The 14,692-nt window shown below is 39.0% G+C and overlaps 1 protein-coding gene across 1 annotated transcript; it reads right to left on the reverse strand.

Moving 5' to 3' along the window:
- Positions 1–9,744: 9,744 nt before the first annotated feature.
- Positions 9,745–10,290, reverse strand: LOC308526136 (ADP-ribosylation factor-like protein 1; the record flags this gene model as incomplete). Its single annotated transcript, XM_081101188.1, has 1 exon — positions 9,745–10,290. One exon carries the CDS (start codon positions 10,288–10,290, stop codon positions 9,745–9,747), a length of 546 nt encoding a protein of 181 aa, XP_080957314.1.
- Positions 10,291–14,692: the final 4,402 nt, after the last annotated feature.

The following is a 14,692-nucleotide window of genomic DNA, read 5'->3' on the forward strand; positions in this document are numbered from 1 at the left end:
CTGGATGTTGAAAAACCTGGTCCCTCAGAAAGTAAAATCCAGGGACATGTCAGGTTTTTGCTGATGAGCATAATTGTAGAATTCTGCAGGGACCTAGATTTGAACAAGACTAGATTCTAGTAGCTGAGAATGTTCGCCATTAAATAGAAGAAAATGCAGTTAATTAATTAACCTGGTGTTCTGTGAATGCTTTAAGTCTGAGGGATGCAGGGAATGTGGGATTTGCCAGGACTCAATGGTGAGCACAGATGCTGCTGTCCCCGGAGTGACTGCTAATATGAAGGCCTCGCTGCCGGGGGCCCCGTGACTACAACAGGTGCAGCATCAAGACTAGGGGAAGGTGAGTGCTAATTTGTCATTGGTGTTTATATAAGTCTCCTTTTCTCTTGTTTTTAGCAATAATTACATAATATTCCATTATTTTATTGATTCTCAGGTTATATTTTCAAAGTAGCAGCACCATAATTTAATGTTAACACATAAACATTGCCATGTCAGTTTTCTTTTAATCAGATATAGATCACTTATGGCACAATTCAAAAAAAAGAAAAATACTTTTTTTACATGGCCCTCAGTCATGATTAATTCTTTAGTAAAATTAGAGAAAGCATAAGAAGATGGAATGGGGATGAGATTCATTTAAATTTCTTGTCCAGTTATCACAGAGGAAACAGAATTTTATAATTGGGGAACTACTTGGTGTTGCATTATAATGGATAATTTGCTGAAAAAAGCTAACATATTTAAGTTCTAATTACTGTTGTAACCATTTACATATAGAGATATTATAACTTTTACTCTATTCCTTTATATTAAAGTTGGGGCAATTTCAAAATCACTTTATTTAGCAAGCGTATTAGATGCTTATTTAAAATTTTTATCCATTTAAAAATTTAGATGTAATTGTCACATAACATATTAGTTTCAAGTGTACATCATAATGATTTGATGTTTGCATATATTGTGAAATGATTACCACAATAAGTCTAGTTAACATCTGTCACATATACCAGTAGTTACAAATTATTTTCTTGAGAACTTTTAATACCTACTTTCTTAATAACATTCAAATACATAACACAGTATTGTTAACTATCATCATCATGCTTTTCTAGAATAGGACATACTCTTCATTTCTTCAAAGTTGAGTCAAATACATAAATAAATGATGACAGGGAATGTTGGTTTGGTAGATTTAGACTTTTTGAGAATAACAAAAATAAAGATTCTGGAAAAATTAATATCTAATCTTGTGTTAGAGTATTATATGTGTTGTTAATATAGTATATGTGTGTGTTTCTTTGTTGATTTTTAGAGAAAACCTGAAAGACATGGGCTTCAATTGCAAGGCATTTATGGTTTATGTATAAATTAATATATATGTTATAGATGATATTGCTAAATGATGCTCCAATAAATAATGACCTGGGAGTTTAGGGAAAAACAAGAAAAAAAAATAGTTTTCTGGCTAATGCAGTGGTCGGCAAACTCATTAGTCAACAGAGACAAATATCAACAGTACAACGACTGAAATTTCTTTTGAGAGCCAAATTGTTTAAACTTAAACTATATAGGTAGGTACATTGTTATTAACTTAATTAAGGTACACCTAAGGCTTAGGAAGAGCCACACTCAAGAAGCCAAAAAGCCTCATATGGCTCGCGAGCCGCAGTTTGCCGACCACGGGGCTAATGGATCCATAAAGTAATGGGAGAAGGGTTTTTATGGAGCTTTAAAATAACATAACGAGGACTCGCAGACATGGAGGAAAAGCTGAGTAGAGTGAGGTGTGAAAGAGGGCAAGGGCGGGGGCAGTGTGCCTTGGGACACTGCCCATTTGTGGTGTCAGTATGAAGAGCGATCCAGATATGAAGACAAGTTTATCCAAGATTTAAGGCAATGCAGCTGATGAGTGCACTTGGTGGCACAAGTATAGAGGAAGGCAAAGAGTATCTTAACTTAAGCAGGAGCGAACCATGATCATTGAATATTGGAATGCTTAATTTGGCAAAGATATAAAAAAGTTAAGCCCTAGCTGGTTTGGCTCAGTGAATAGTGCATTGGCCTGTGGACTAAAGGGTCTCAGGTTCGATTCTGGTCAAGGACACATGCCTGGGGAGTGTGCTCGATCCCCAGTGTGGTGGGTGCAGGAGGCAGCTGATCAACGATTCTCTCTCATCATTGATGTTTCTATTTTTCTCTCCCTTTCCATTTCTCTCTAAAATCAATAAAATATATTTTAAAAAAGTTGAAAGGGGAAGAATTTAAGGTAGGTCATCTAGTTAGGAGACTATTTCAACAGTCTAGGCAAGAACACTGAATTTGCAGAATGTTGAAGGCTAATACTGGGGATATTTTCAAGACAGACTGAACAGTAAGCAGAGGCAATCCTATATGTGGGTGGAAGCAGTTTGAAGATGGAGTCACAAATAAGTTCTAGGCTAATTAAAAGGGAGAATGGAGTGTGGACCATCAAGGATGGAATCTTGATGAATACTATGTTGAGGAAGCTGTGGAGAGAAATGAATAAAGAAATGTGTCCTTTCTTGCCCTAACCGGTTTGGCTCAGTGGATAGAGCGTCGGCCTGCGGACTGAAGGGTCCCAGGTTCGATTCCGGCAAGGGCATGTACCTTGGTTGTGGGCACATCCCCAGTAGGGTGTGTGCAGAAGGCAGCTGTTTGATGTTTCTCACTCATTGAAGTTTCTAACTCTCTATCCCTCTCCCTTCCTCTCTGTAAAAAAATCAATAAAATATATTTTCTAAAAAAGAAAAAAAAATGTGTCCTTTCCAGATAACCTACTGTGAAACTACCTGCCAGTCACAAAAGTGTATGAACCCTTAATCTTAGTAACTTTATTCTACTCATAGCTTCAAAAACATCATTACAGCATCTCAGTATCTCCTCTCAATATAGTGCCAATAGCTACAGTGGTAATCAATCCACAAATTCAATCTATTGGGACCTAGAAGCTGAGAAATAGAACAAATCTTAACCAGCATCAATCAGTATAATCTGGGTGGTGACTAAGGGTAATCATGCAATTTAAATGTGGCTATCTGTAGTCAGGGATATCTGCCATTGACAATGCCAAATGTGGTCATCTGGTATTAAAAACATTAAATATATTTATAACATTAAGCCAGTTACTAGGCATGTTGATTTTACCTTGGACTCTTAACAAATGACATATTAAGAATTGGTGAAAGATATATAGTAATTTCAGAGCAAAACTTAGACCAATGGGAATTCCTACCAAATCCAACATTGTATATGTCAAATGTGTCAATTATGGCACACCAACAGTTAGTCTTATTGGAACTGACCACTGCTATCTTCCTCCCATCAACAAAATAGATTTTCTCAACTTTTCTTGCAATATGTCTGGGTTTTGATAATCAACATATTAAACTCTAACATCATGATTACAGAATTAGATTTGTCATAAAGCTGTATTGCCAACTCAATACTAACTATATTATGATTTTTTAAGAGAGATATTTAAAAAATGATATTGTTATACTGATGATGGAAAATATCTACCTGAGTGACCCAAAATCATAGTGGGAAGTGAAGTAGGTAGATAGAGAAATGCGGATGTCCCTAGCTGAAAATTTCAGGTTCTATATCTAGATTGCTTTCTTCTTCATGCTAATTCTTTGTAACAGAGCTAGTCCTTCTCATTGATTGTGGATAAAGAGAATGACAAGAGATGAACCTCTTGAGATGACAGCCTGACAGCCTTTAAACCAAGGAGGATCTCTCTTTTAGTAAGCACAAAGATTAAACAGACTAATTAAGCTATGCTTTAGACCATCCACTCCTGGGAAAACACATCAGAGTTCTATCAACAATGGTCAGGTCAGGGAACATGCTTTCCTGTCAACTGGAAAGTCTCATAGTTTTACATTGAAAGCCTTGTTGCCCTCTGGGAAATTATTCTGTTTAATGGGGAGAGATGTCAATCCACATGATTCAAAAGTTTTCACCAGGATCTGAGAGGTAGATCTCTTATATAGTATTGACAAAGTGTGATGTGTATTTTATATTCTAGAATCAATTTCTTTCCTCCAAGGGTCGATTTTATTTTAATAAAGAATTTTTTAATCTATTGGTCAAAATGTTCCTATATAAAGGCAGTGTCTAAGGTGCCAGTTTTCTTCTTAGAAATGCCTTGATCTATCACCATTCAGTAAATATGAATATAAATTTTTAAAAAATATTTTCATTAATATTTAGAAAGAGAGGAAGGGTGATGCAAAGAGAGTAACATCAACGCTAGAATGAAACATTTATTGGCTGCCTCCCACACTCGCCTATCTGGGATTGAACCCACAACCTAGGCATGTGCTCTGACTGGGAATTAAACCAGCAGCCATTTGGTGCATGGGATGACGCCCACATCAGTCAGGGCTGAATGTAAATTTTAAGAGACTTAAAGCTTTCAAGAATCCTGAGTCATATTTTTTCTCCATTCTTATTTATATCTCTAGACTAATCATAATTTCTGATGCATTTATTTTGAAGTTGTTAATTTTAGCTGAGACAGTGATATATGTAGAAAAACATAAGTACATATCTTTCACTCCTTCTCCACTAGCCAGTATTATTCTGGAAAATAAAGTTATGTAAAAAAGATCACCAAAGTAACAAAGCAGATATTAGATTTTTTTTGTCCTAAAGTGAATCTTGATGGTGCATATCTTAATGAATAGGAAACGTGAATTTCTTTTAATAAAACAATTCCTTATTTCAATTAAACTTTATTTTGCTTCATTGCCATCCTCTAAGTATGGGCAACTTTTGTCTTCTACATTCTGCTATTTCCTGTTGGTTATTTGCTGAATTTTGCTGAATTTTGCAAGCAAAGTGAATAGCTAACAATGAGTACACATCACTTAATTTAATAAAATATTAGTATCTTATCTTTGACTCATTAAATGACAAGATTTCCTATCTTTGACTTATTACTATTTAACATTGCAGACCTGTCACTAATAGTCCTAATATATATTATCCCCTGAAACATTTGTGAGCAGTAAGCATGACAGAATAAGAATTGGTTTAGCAGGGCAAAGCCAAATGGTTTCATTTCTAGGACACAGATGTATCATCTTTCTAGATCACAACTATTGATTCTGGAGTCACTGTAAACCAATATACACATTTCATTCATTATTGATCTGTCTATATTAATTTAGAAACTTTGTTTTAATTTCAAAATATAGATACATAATCTACAATTTTAAAAATTAAACATTTAAAATATGTGCTTTTCTTTTGAAACTATAAATGCTTTTAATGAATCCATACTTGGATGCTGAGCCTGTTAAGACATACCAGGAGCCCATGTCGTTTTTCCTTCTTGTTTAACTGTGACAAAAACATTGAAACAGTGGCTGAAAATAAACAAACTCACCCTTTTCTCAAGTCTCCATTGAGATTTATGTAAACTCCATGCATGCTTATTAGTGGCGAGTTCTTTAAAAGACCAAAGAAGGTGCGGCCTCTCCCTCAAGGAACATGGAGTGTTGCAGGGTGATGTTAGAAACACGGGAAATAACTAACAAACACATCCAAGGCAACTTCTTAATAATACATGGTATACGGAGCAGACAGTTTAAATGAATGCTGCAGAATTTAAAGTCAAGAGTGACTTGACCTGGGCTAATAGCAAGGAAGGAAGCTCAGGTTAGTGCTTCTGGACCAAGTGAAGGGAGGGTACATTGAGGATGGACAGTGAAGAGAGGGGGTGATTGCAATTTTGAGGCTGGTGTGGGCTCTTGAGGAAAGACCCCATGGAGGGAAATAGCAGGAGGGAAAAGTGAGCTTTCTCCATCTCAGAATGGAGGCTCCTTGACATTGGACTCAGAGGTATTTACGTGCTTCTTCCTTCCACTATAGGTTTTTGCTTGTTTTTCTGGAAATCGTCACGCATCCCATGAGGGCTCTTCCTGAATTCTGATTTACTCCACAGGGTGGCAAAGATGTGCGCCGGGAAAAACAGTGCAGACATAACAGTGCAGCCATTGGCACACCCACCGCACTGGGTGCTTGACCTTTCTGTTGCTCTGGACATCTAAGAGCTGCTAGATGGTGGCCAGACGTCCTGCCATTGAGCCACATCATGTCTGTTCTAAATACCTGCTTATTTTAGCAAAGTGGCAGCATGCTCAGTGGCATCAGCAGTAGTGACTATCAGTCACAGTCACATCTGACATGTGGTAACGGTAAGAGCAATGGGAAGGAAGCATGAGTTCCTTCTGAGAGAAGCAAATCCTTATTCACCAGGAACCTCAGTTTTTATAGACAGTAAAGAGGTTGCACTAGAGTGTCCCTAAGACTTTCCCAAAACTATTTTTTATTATTTTATACTAGAGGCCCAGTGCAAGAAATTCATGCATGGGTAGGGTCCCTAGTGGCTGCTACCACCACCACTGGCTGGGGGGTGGGGTGGGCTCTTCCCAGCCACCTGCCACCACTGCTGGCGGGGCAGGGTGGGGCGGCTGGAGGGGACAGGCCATGGGCGGTTGGCCGGCTGGCTCCACCCCCTGGTCAAACTCCTGGTGGAACTCCCGGTTGAGGAGACAATTGCATATTAGGCTTTTATTATATAGGATTTATTCCAAAACTATAAGTCTTGATATAGCAAAGGCTATTCTCTCAGTATTATACTTAATTCATATGTAATGAAGAAATGAAAGTCTTTACTGGTGAATTTAATGTAGTCTTTCCTGCTATCTACCACCATGTGAGCAGGGAAACCTATAAAGCCCAGGGCAGTGCAGGCACTGGCACCCTGACCAGGGTTCCACAGGCCTCGGGGGATCTCTTCGTGGCTGAATTTTCAAGTTGACCTGGTGAGGTTCTGAACTTGCCTTCAACAAGAGGCAGAATTTGAATTTGAGGCTCAATAGACCACAAGGAGATGAAGATAGAAGTGGGGGTTTGGGGATAAGTTGGGATCTTGTAGACCTGACTTTAAATACTTCCCTCGTCGGAAAATGAGAGGTTAACTAACCTGTGCTATCCCTCTGGTGGCTTGGTGGTAATACTCAGAAACCCAGGTTTCTGGTCTCCCACCTTGGTCCACAAACCGTGCCTCCATTTAACTAGTGAGACTGATGGAAAAGTTAATTACACAGAACCCCACAGAAAGGGGCATTGTGGTAATCACACATGCAACGCTTTGGGGTGCAGCGGAGAGCAGGGCCACGCTGCGGCCAGCCACGTGGCGGGAGACGGAGTCCTCACAGTAGCCATGCTCTCTTCCCGGGAAGCAGTTAACGGAGAAAATGTTTTCACTGGAAGGAGCGTTTTCAGGTGAGAAAGTTTAAAATGTGAAGCAGGGTGTGAAGGAAGTGGAGGGTGCCGTGAACCATCCTCCGGAGGAATGCCTGTCCCTTCACCCGGACCGAATGTGCTGGTGGCCTGGATCCTGTGCTCAAGCTGGGCGACCCCCAGGCAAGATTCAGAGCTGCCCACAGGCCGTTAGGAGAAAGCCTGGTATCTGCGAGGCTTCCCACGCATGTTCTTAGGATGTTCACACACTCACATTGGTATTTAATGGGAAGATCTGGGAGATGGTGGGACACAACTTGTAAATTAGAAAAATAATTCTTAGAAAAGCAAGTGAGGCCACATATCTGAGGATTGGCATTCTTCACCCCAAACATAATGTGAAATATCAGGTGATACGATAAAATAAATAAATCGTGGCCTTGTCCCGCCCTTTGGTTCACACAAGCATAAGCACCTTGCAGTAGGAAAGCAAAGTCCCGCAGCCTGAAGGGGTAGGCGGAGCGTCCACGCCGCCACGGTGAGCCTGTACACTCCGAAAGACTTCATTTCTAAAAGGGTTACAGTGTTTGTAAAACTTCTTAATCCTCACCTGAGATATGTTTAGAGAGAGGAAGGGAGAGAAAGAAACATTGATGTGAGAGAGATACATCAATCCGTTGCCTCCTGCAAGCACTCCAAACCACAACCTGTGTCCTGACTGGGAATGGAATCCACAACCTTTTGCTGTACAGGATGACACTCCAACCAAGCGAGCCACAGGGCCAAGGCTATGGTATTTTTATTCCAAAATAATTATTGGCTTCTTTCTTGAAACTTTTCTGAAAGACTTAAATTATACCATACAGAGTATATACTTGTTAGTACTGCCCAGAAAATGCCAAAATTACTAATTGGAAATTGGGTCCACATAATAAATTGATGCTTTATTATGAGGTGTATCTCTAATCAGATACAAACACACACATACATGGAAAAGCAGACACGTGGTTGGCCCCACTCATGTGTTCTTTTAGTTTCTATCCAATGACTTAGTAAAATAAATTTGCTTAAGATGTTAACCAAGAAATATTAATTTAAACAAAAATGATTGGGTAGGATTATTTTTATTAGCTATTTTTTAGTCTAAAGATAATAAAATAATTAATTATAATTTCTCTAAATTTAAATACAAAAATGATTGCTAAAGATTTAAATGAAAATTAAGTATTACTTTCAGTGCTCTTCAAATTCACAGCAGAGATAACCAAATAGATCAATGATTTTTAATTGGATTAGCCATTGATATAATCTCTTGAGCACATTCATTTGTCAGATGGAGACTTTGTCAATTCAAAAGAAAATATTACCCTTGAAAATGTTAATTTGGGAAACATTTCAAAACTGTCCCTTATTCAAATTGCAGCAGACTGTTTTTTTGTTTGTTTGTTTTTTTACAATGCTTCTTAAAATATATCTTTATTTCCTTCAATGTGAATATTTTTAATGTGTTGTGAATTTATCAAATATAACCATTTAGGACTGTTTTTACTACCTCTACTAGGATGGACAGATAAATTTACAGGCATTATTTTGAATGTAGTCTACTTCAGTTAGCATAATTTTATGTAGGGAGTTATATCATTTGAACTTACATGTGGTGTAGTTCATGGGACAAGCTTCTGACCCTGAAGTCTCACTTTGAGCATGGCTCCCAGCTTACTAGCAGTTGGGCAAGCCAAGCTATCAACCCAAGACTCAACACGTCCATAAAACAGAAACATTACATTACAATCTGTCCTATCTATATCACAGGGTTCTTGTAAAAATTGACTAGGTATCAATATACATTGAATTTTTTTCAACTATAAAGTACTATAAAATAACAATTACAGATACATCAGTGACTTTAACAAAATAATTATTTCAACTTCTTGCCTATAACCAAAAGCTTTTAAATGAAACAGTTTAAATAAAGTGGTTACTGAGCAAATGAAACTATATTACTCACACCATGTTCCTAGACTACACTGCTGAGTCTACTTTTTGGAAAAATTTAATTCATTTTAGAGGAAAAAAATCTGAGCTAAGGTATTTATTAGTGTTTATATAAACAATCTGCAACCACTCATTCAAAAATAGGGTTTTCCACCCTGATAAGAGTGCATTTTTTAATAGGACTGTATTTGAATAAGAATTCCACACAAATAGAATATATACCTTAATAATACAAGAAAGCAAGGAAGGAATATTTTACATCATACAGACCAGTCAGTTGGTTCATTCAAGATGAGCTATCCTTCCAACCAAATACTTATTTTTTATATTTATTACAAATGTGTAGTCAGTTCAGTATATGCCAACAATCATACACACAGCTTTAACATTTAGTAGTGTGAAGCACACTTAACTATTCCCAAAGGGACATGGGATGTGGTCTTCGTTTCAGAAGGAGACGTGATTGGATTACTGCCTGCTCTTTAATGCTTCAACTAACCATTCCATTGCCTCATCAAGGCCAGTGCCTTTGGTTGCTGAAGTTTTGAATATTTGCCATTTCCGGTCCTTCAAGGCAGGTAACCCAAGTGAATTTGCCATCTCTAAGGGAGTCATAGCCTGTTCCATGTCCTGCTTATTTTCAAATACCACCAAAATGGCTTTTCTCAGCTCTTCTTCCTCCAACATGGCAACTAACTCTGATTTGGAAATGCCAATTCTATCTCGGTCACAACTGTCTACTACATAAATGATGGCATCTGTGTTTGAATAATAACATCTCCAGTGTGGCCTGATACTGGTCTGTCCTCCTAAATCCCAGACTTGAAATTTAAGGTTCTTGTATGTTACCGTCTCAACATTAAATCCAATGGTAGGAATAGTAGTAACAACCTCTCCAACCTGTAATCTGTACAAAATTGTAGTTTTTCCTGCTCCATCTAATCCCAAAATTAAAATCCTCATTTCCCGGGTTCCAAATAGACTCGAAAATATACTTGAGAAAAAGCCACCCATGATGAAGCGCCCGTCCGCCCTCGTCGATCAATCGGCAGACACAGGCCCTGTCTCGGCAGTGACTCTACTGGATCCCCGGTGCAGCCACCTCCGCTCGTCTCGGCCTCCACCCTGCGTGGGCGGGAGCGAGCGGCCGCTGCAGCCCACTGTTTTGACAAGTAAGTGCAGAAAGCATTTGCAGACAATACAGGCGAAGCCTTTCTCCTTCTCTGAGTGAGGCAGAAGGAGGGGAAGCCTGTGATCTATCTCCCTGGACATGTGTCTTGCCAACAGGATGTTATCTTTGAGACCGGTGCTCTACAGCTCTTGTCCAGTGGTAATATCTAATCTGGCAAGCTGGGATGGCCATTAAGAAAAACATATTTTCCCTTTCTCTTGAAAGAAATAGTGACGTGGTCTTTGGGACCAAGGAGTGGTCCATAGGACCCCAAGGTTAAGTCTCTAAGTAAGAAAAAGAACCCAAATGCTACCAGCACGCCCCATGCCCTGTGTAGCTGGGCTATACGCGTGTTGACCATCTCTGGGAAATGAGACTTTTCGACGCAACACCAGTGCTGGAATCAAAAACACTTTCCACTGCTCAGGCCATTGTTTTAGTTTTCAATGCTGTGTAATAAGTGACCACAAACTTAGTGGCATGAAGCAGCACCAATTATTACCTTACAGTTCCTATCGGTCAGAAGTCCAAGCACAGCATAGCTGGTCTCTGACCAGCCTCACATGCATCTGAAATCAAGTGACTGCAGAGCTTTGTTCTCATCTGAAGCTCAAGATCTTTTTCTACACTCATTCATGTTATTCAAATAATTCGATTTCTTGCAGTTGGAGGCCTGGGGTTCCTGCTTTCCTGTTATCTGTTGTCTGGAGGTCTTTCTCAGCTGATACAAGTTGTCCTCATGTCATATCTGTGTGGTTCTTACAATATGGTGCCTTCTTTAATGCCAGCAGGGGGATCTTCTTTGGAGGCTAAGATGGGTAATAGAATGTAACTCAACCACAGGAGCTACTCTCCTATAACCTTTGTCGCATAACATGATCTAATAAAAAACTAAAATTTTCTGCCAGAATTTGGGAGGCCAAGATTAATTATAAAACCAGTCTCAGCCGAGTGCCGCAAAGCTGACAATCACGGAGGATACAGAAGAAGCCAGGAGGGCACGGAGATGGATCAAATGATGGCTGAGATTCAGGGGTGCTTATGACATGTCTGGCACTCTGTCCAATGCACTGCCTCCTACATCCCTCGTAGCAGCCCAAGGATCTCCACCTCCATTGACTGCCTTGTTTGTGAGTAAGGAACTGGAACACTGAGAGATGAGGCAACCTGCCCAGGACGGCACAGCGAACAAGTGGCAGACCCGGGAAACAACAGCAGGCGGCCTGACTCCAGCCTGGGCCCCTAGCCAGAGGAACAAACCCAAACGTGGTACGCAGTCAGAAGTTTGCCTGGGCTCCAGCCTTCAGACCAGGTTGTCTCTAAAGAGTCCATAGTTGATGAGAAGCTGTTTAATTTTAAAAGGACTTCTCATGCAAGAATGAAATTTAAATTGCAGGATTTGGGCTAGTAATAGAATACACTCCTGGGTTCCTTTGTGTGAGAGGGTAGCGCTAGGCTGGGGCAGGGGGGATGTTAAGGGAAGAGCAATGGATCAGAACCATGAGGCTCTAAGTTTGGATAGAAATGCACTAACAATTGGTTTCTTCTCAGTACTGGGTTAAGCCCTCCAATTTGGCCTTGACTATTGGAAGGCCATCAATTTAGCCTCCTCTAAATGTTTGTGAGACCACGACCAGCATGGCCTGGGTTCAATGGCCTGGAGAAAGGGCTGACACACAAATTAATACAAAAGACAAGAAATATAAATTTGGAAATTATGGGGAAGCCAGCTGTGAATTTAGTTAAAGGGACTAAGTTCCACTGAATCTCCATACCCAACTTCTTATTATTTACTAGAATACACAATTGCCTTTTAGGAATGTAAACAGACATATCAATGGTAATGTTTAGTAAACAGTAAAAAGATTATCAGGTTAGGGAGGTTGCCTTCAGCCATTGAGTCAGTATCAGGTAATAAAATGCAGATATTCAGCCCTGTGAATATCAAAACCCCATTCAGCCTTCTGATGGGATTTCTCACATTTATATTAATTACTGTTGATTTTGGCTTCCAGAAAATGTTATAGTCAATACAATAATGTCTACTTAGCATCAAGTCTGAAATATAAACAAGACATGCTATTCAGATTTATTACATCTTCTCTTGGGAAAGTACATAAAAATTAGAAAAATTTCTGTATGTGCATCAGATAGTAAAATTCTGCATAAGTATAAAGGTATGGTTATTATTGCAAGATAAAATGCTGCACTAATTCATGACAACCATTAAAGCTGTTATTTTTATAAACCTATTATTAGGAACTCTCAGCTAAAAAAAGAAATAGACTGGCAGTTAAAGCTAACAGAAAAATAAGTTAGCTAAATTCAGAAATAACATGATGTTTTTGAGCAACACATGCTCATAAAAATGTAAACACTCCCATTTTAGATTTCTTTTCTTATAACATTTTTTTGCAATCAGTAGTCATACCATCAAATAAAATATTTAAAACTGCAGTCATTTCATAGAGGTTTTATATTTGTAAATTTGCCTACTTGCTAACACTTACTTGTAACTCCGAAGTCAGTCCTGGAAGCCGGCCCTTTCAGTCCGTCAGACCGGAGCAGGAACCCCCGCCCTCACATGCCCCCCCTGCAGTGGGACAGGGAGGCAGCTTCAGATCGCAGTGAACAGGGCTCCTCTCAGGCCTCACGTTTGGTTGCTGTGACTGCCGGGTGACCTCGCTGTTTGAGGTGGTTCCTGAGTGTGGTGCTGACATGCTTTCCATTTCATAAGCACAAGAAGGCTGCTGTGCCTTCGGAAAATGTATGTGCGTTTCACAGCTTCTTTCAGGCATACGTTATAAATCAATACTATGCTTTAAATAAACTGTCTTTAAAAGAAACACATGTAGAAGGTTCTGTATTCACCTGGCGACGAAAACGTGGCCAGAGGCTTGCGGGACCTTCACCTTGTATTTTCCTCGGAGAGAAAATACAGTGACTGTAGAACATAACTGCCATGTTTGCAGTGACTGTAGAACATAACTGCCATGAATGATAAATGTTAACTATGATTCTCACTTTTAGTTATTTAATTCCATTGCTCAATGAGTTTAAGTTGAGGAAATTCTTTATAATTTGTGAAAATGAATTAAAAATAGAATGTTTATATTGTCGCTTGAAAGTTAAAAGAAGAAACATTCACTGAAGAAAACACTCCAAAATCATGCACAATAGCATCCATGAGATATATTTAATCCAAATATAATAAGGAACATATAACATGTATTCAACATAAAGAACAGATTAAATCACTAGGGAAATGTGTGCCACACCCAAAGTATCTTATTCTCCCCCTATCCTGAACAGAAAACGAATCTCAGTTTAAAATACAGGGGTTGTAAGAGCAATGAAATAGCTGATATTCTATGAAATTTTTGTTCTTGTGCTATAATGCCTACTTAAATTCAATGAGTGTTTTCATAGTCAAATTGTAATGATAATTAAGTGCTTATTTGGGAAAAGCTTCGCTTCATACTGATTGTTATAGCTCATAGTGTCAGCCTGTGGGGACAGCAGCCTCTTACTGAGTGTTGACTTCTGACCCCTGTCATTTGGCCTTCCACACTGGGCCACGGTGCCTACTCAAGTGAACCTATTCGTTGACCCCGTTTGAACTTAAGCCCAAATTTTTAAAATAAGATATACTATATGTATATATATATATATATATATATATATATATATATATCATAGATAATAAATGTGAGTCTTAGAACAATTTGAAAGTTCAATGTAACTATTTAATATGTCTATCACTTTCTATTACTTTTAGAAAATACTGGTCTAGTTTCCCAACTCATTCATTCAACAGACTATTGTGTGCTAAGAACTGAGCAGGAACTGAGGTATAAGCCCTGTCACAGCTCCTGCTCCCGAGAACCCTCATATAGTCCGGGGATCCTCAAGGGCAGGGCAAGGTGTCACTCAGTTATGCTCATGATGCCTCGGGTGTCTGCTGTCCCATGACATAGGAATAAACAAACCATCAGAAGCCAGTGCCACAGGCCAATGTGAGCAGGGTTCACATGGCTTCATGAGGAATTAGAGCAAAACAGGCATTGTACACATTCTACCTGCACAAATTATGGCATAAAGTCTTTAACGATCATCTTCTTATGTACTTGAAATAAGCAGTTACAAATATTTATTGGCCCTAACCACGTATTTGTCATGCTTTTTCATCACTTAGAAAAATAAAGCACTTTAGTGCGATGACTAAACAGCTAATGAGTTTATTCT

Source organism: Myotis nattereri, assembly GCF_964212035.1.
Source record: "Myotis nattereri genome assembly, chromosome: 10".
In the NCBI taxonomy this organism is placed as follows: domain Eukaryota; kingdom Metazoa; phylum Chordata; class Mammalia; order Chiroptera; family Vespertilionidae; genus Myotis; species Myotis nattereri.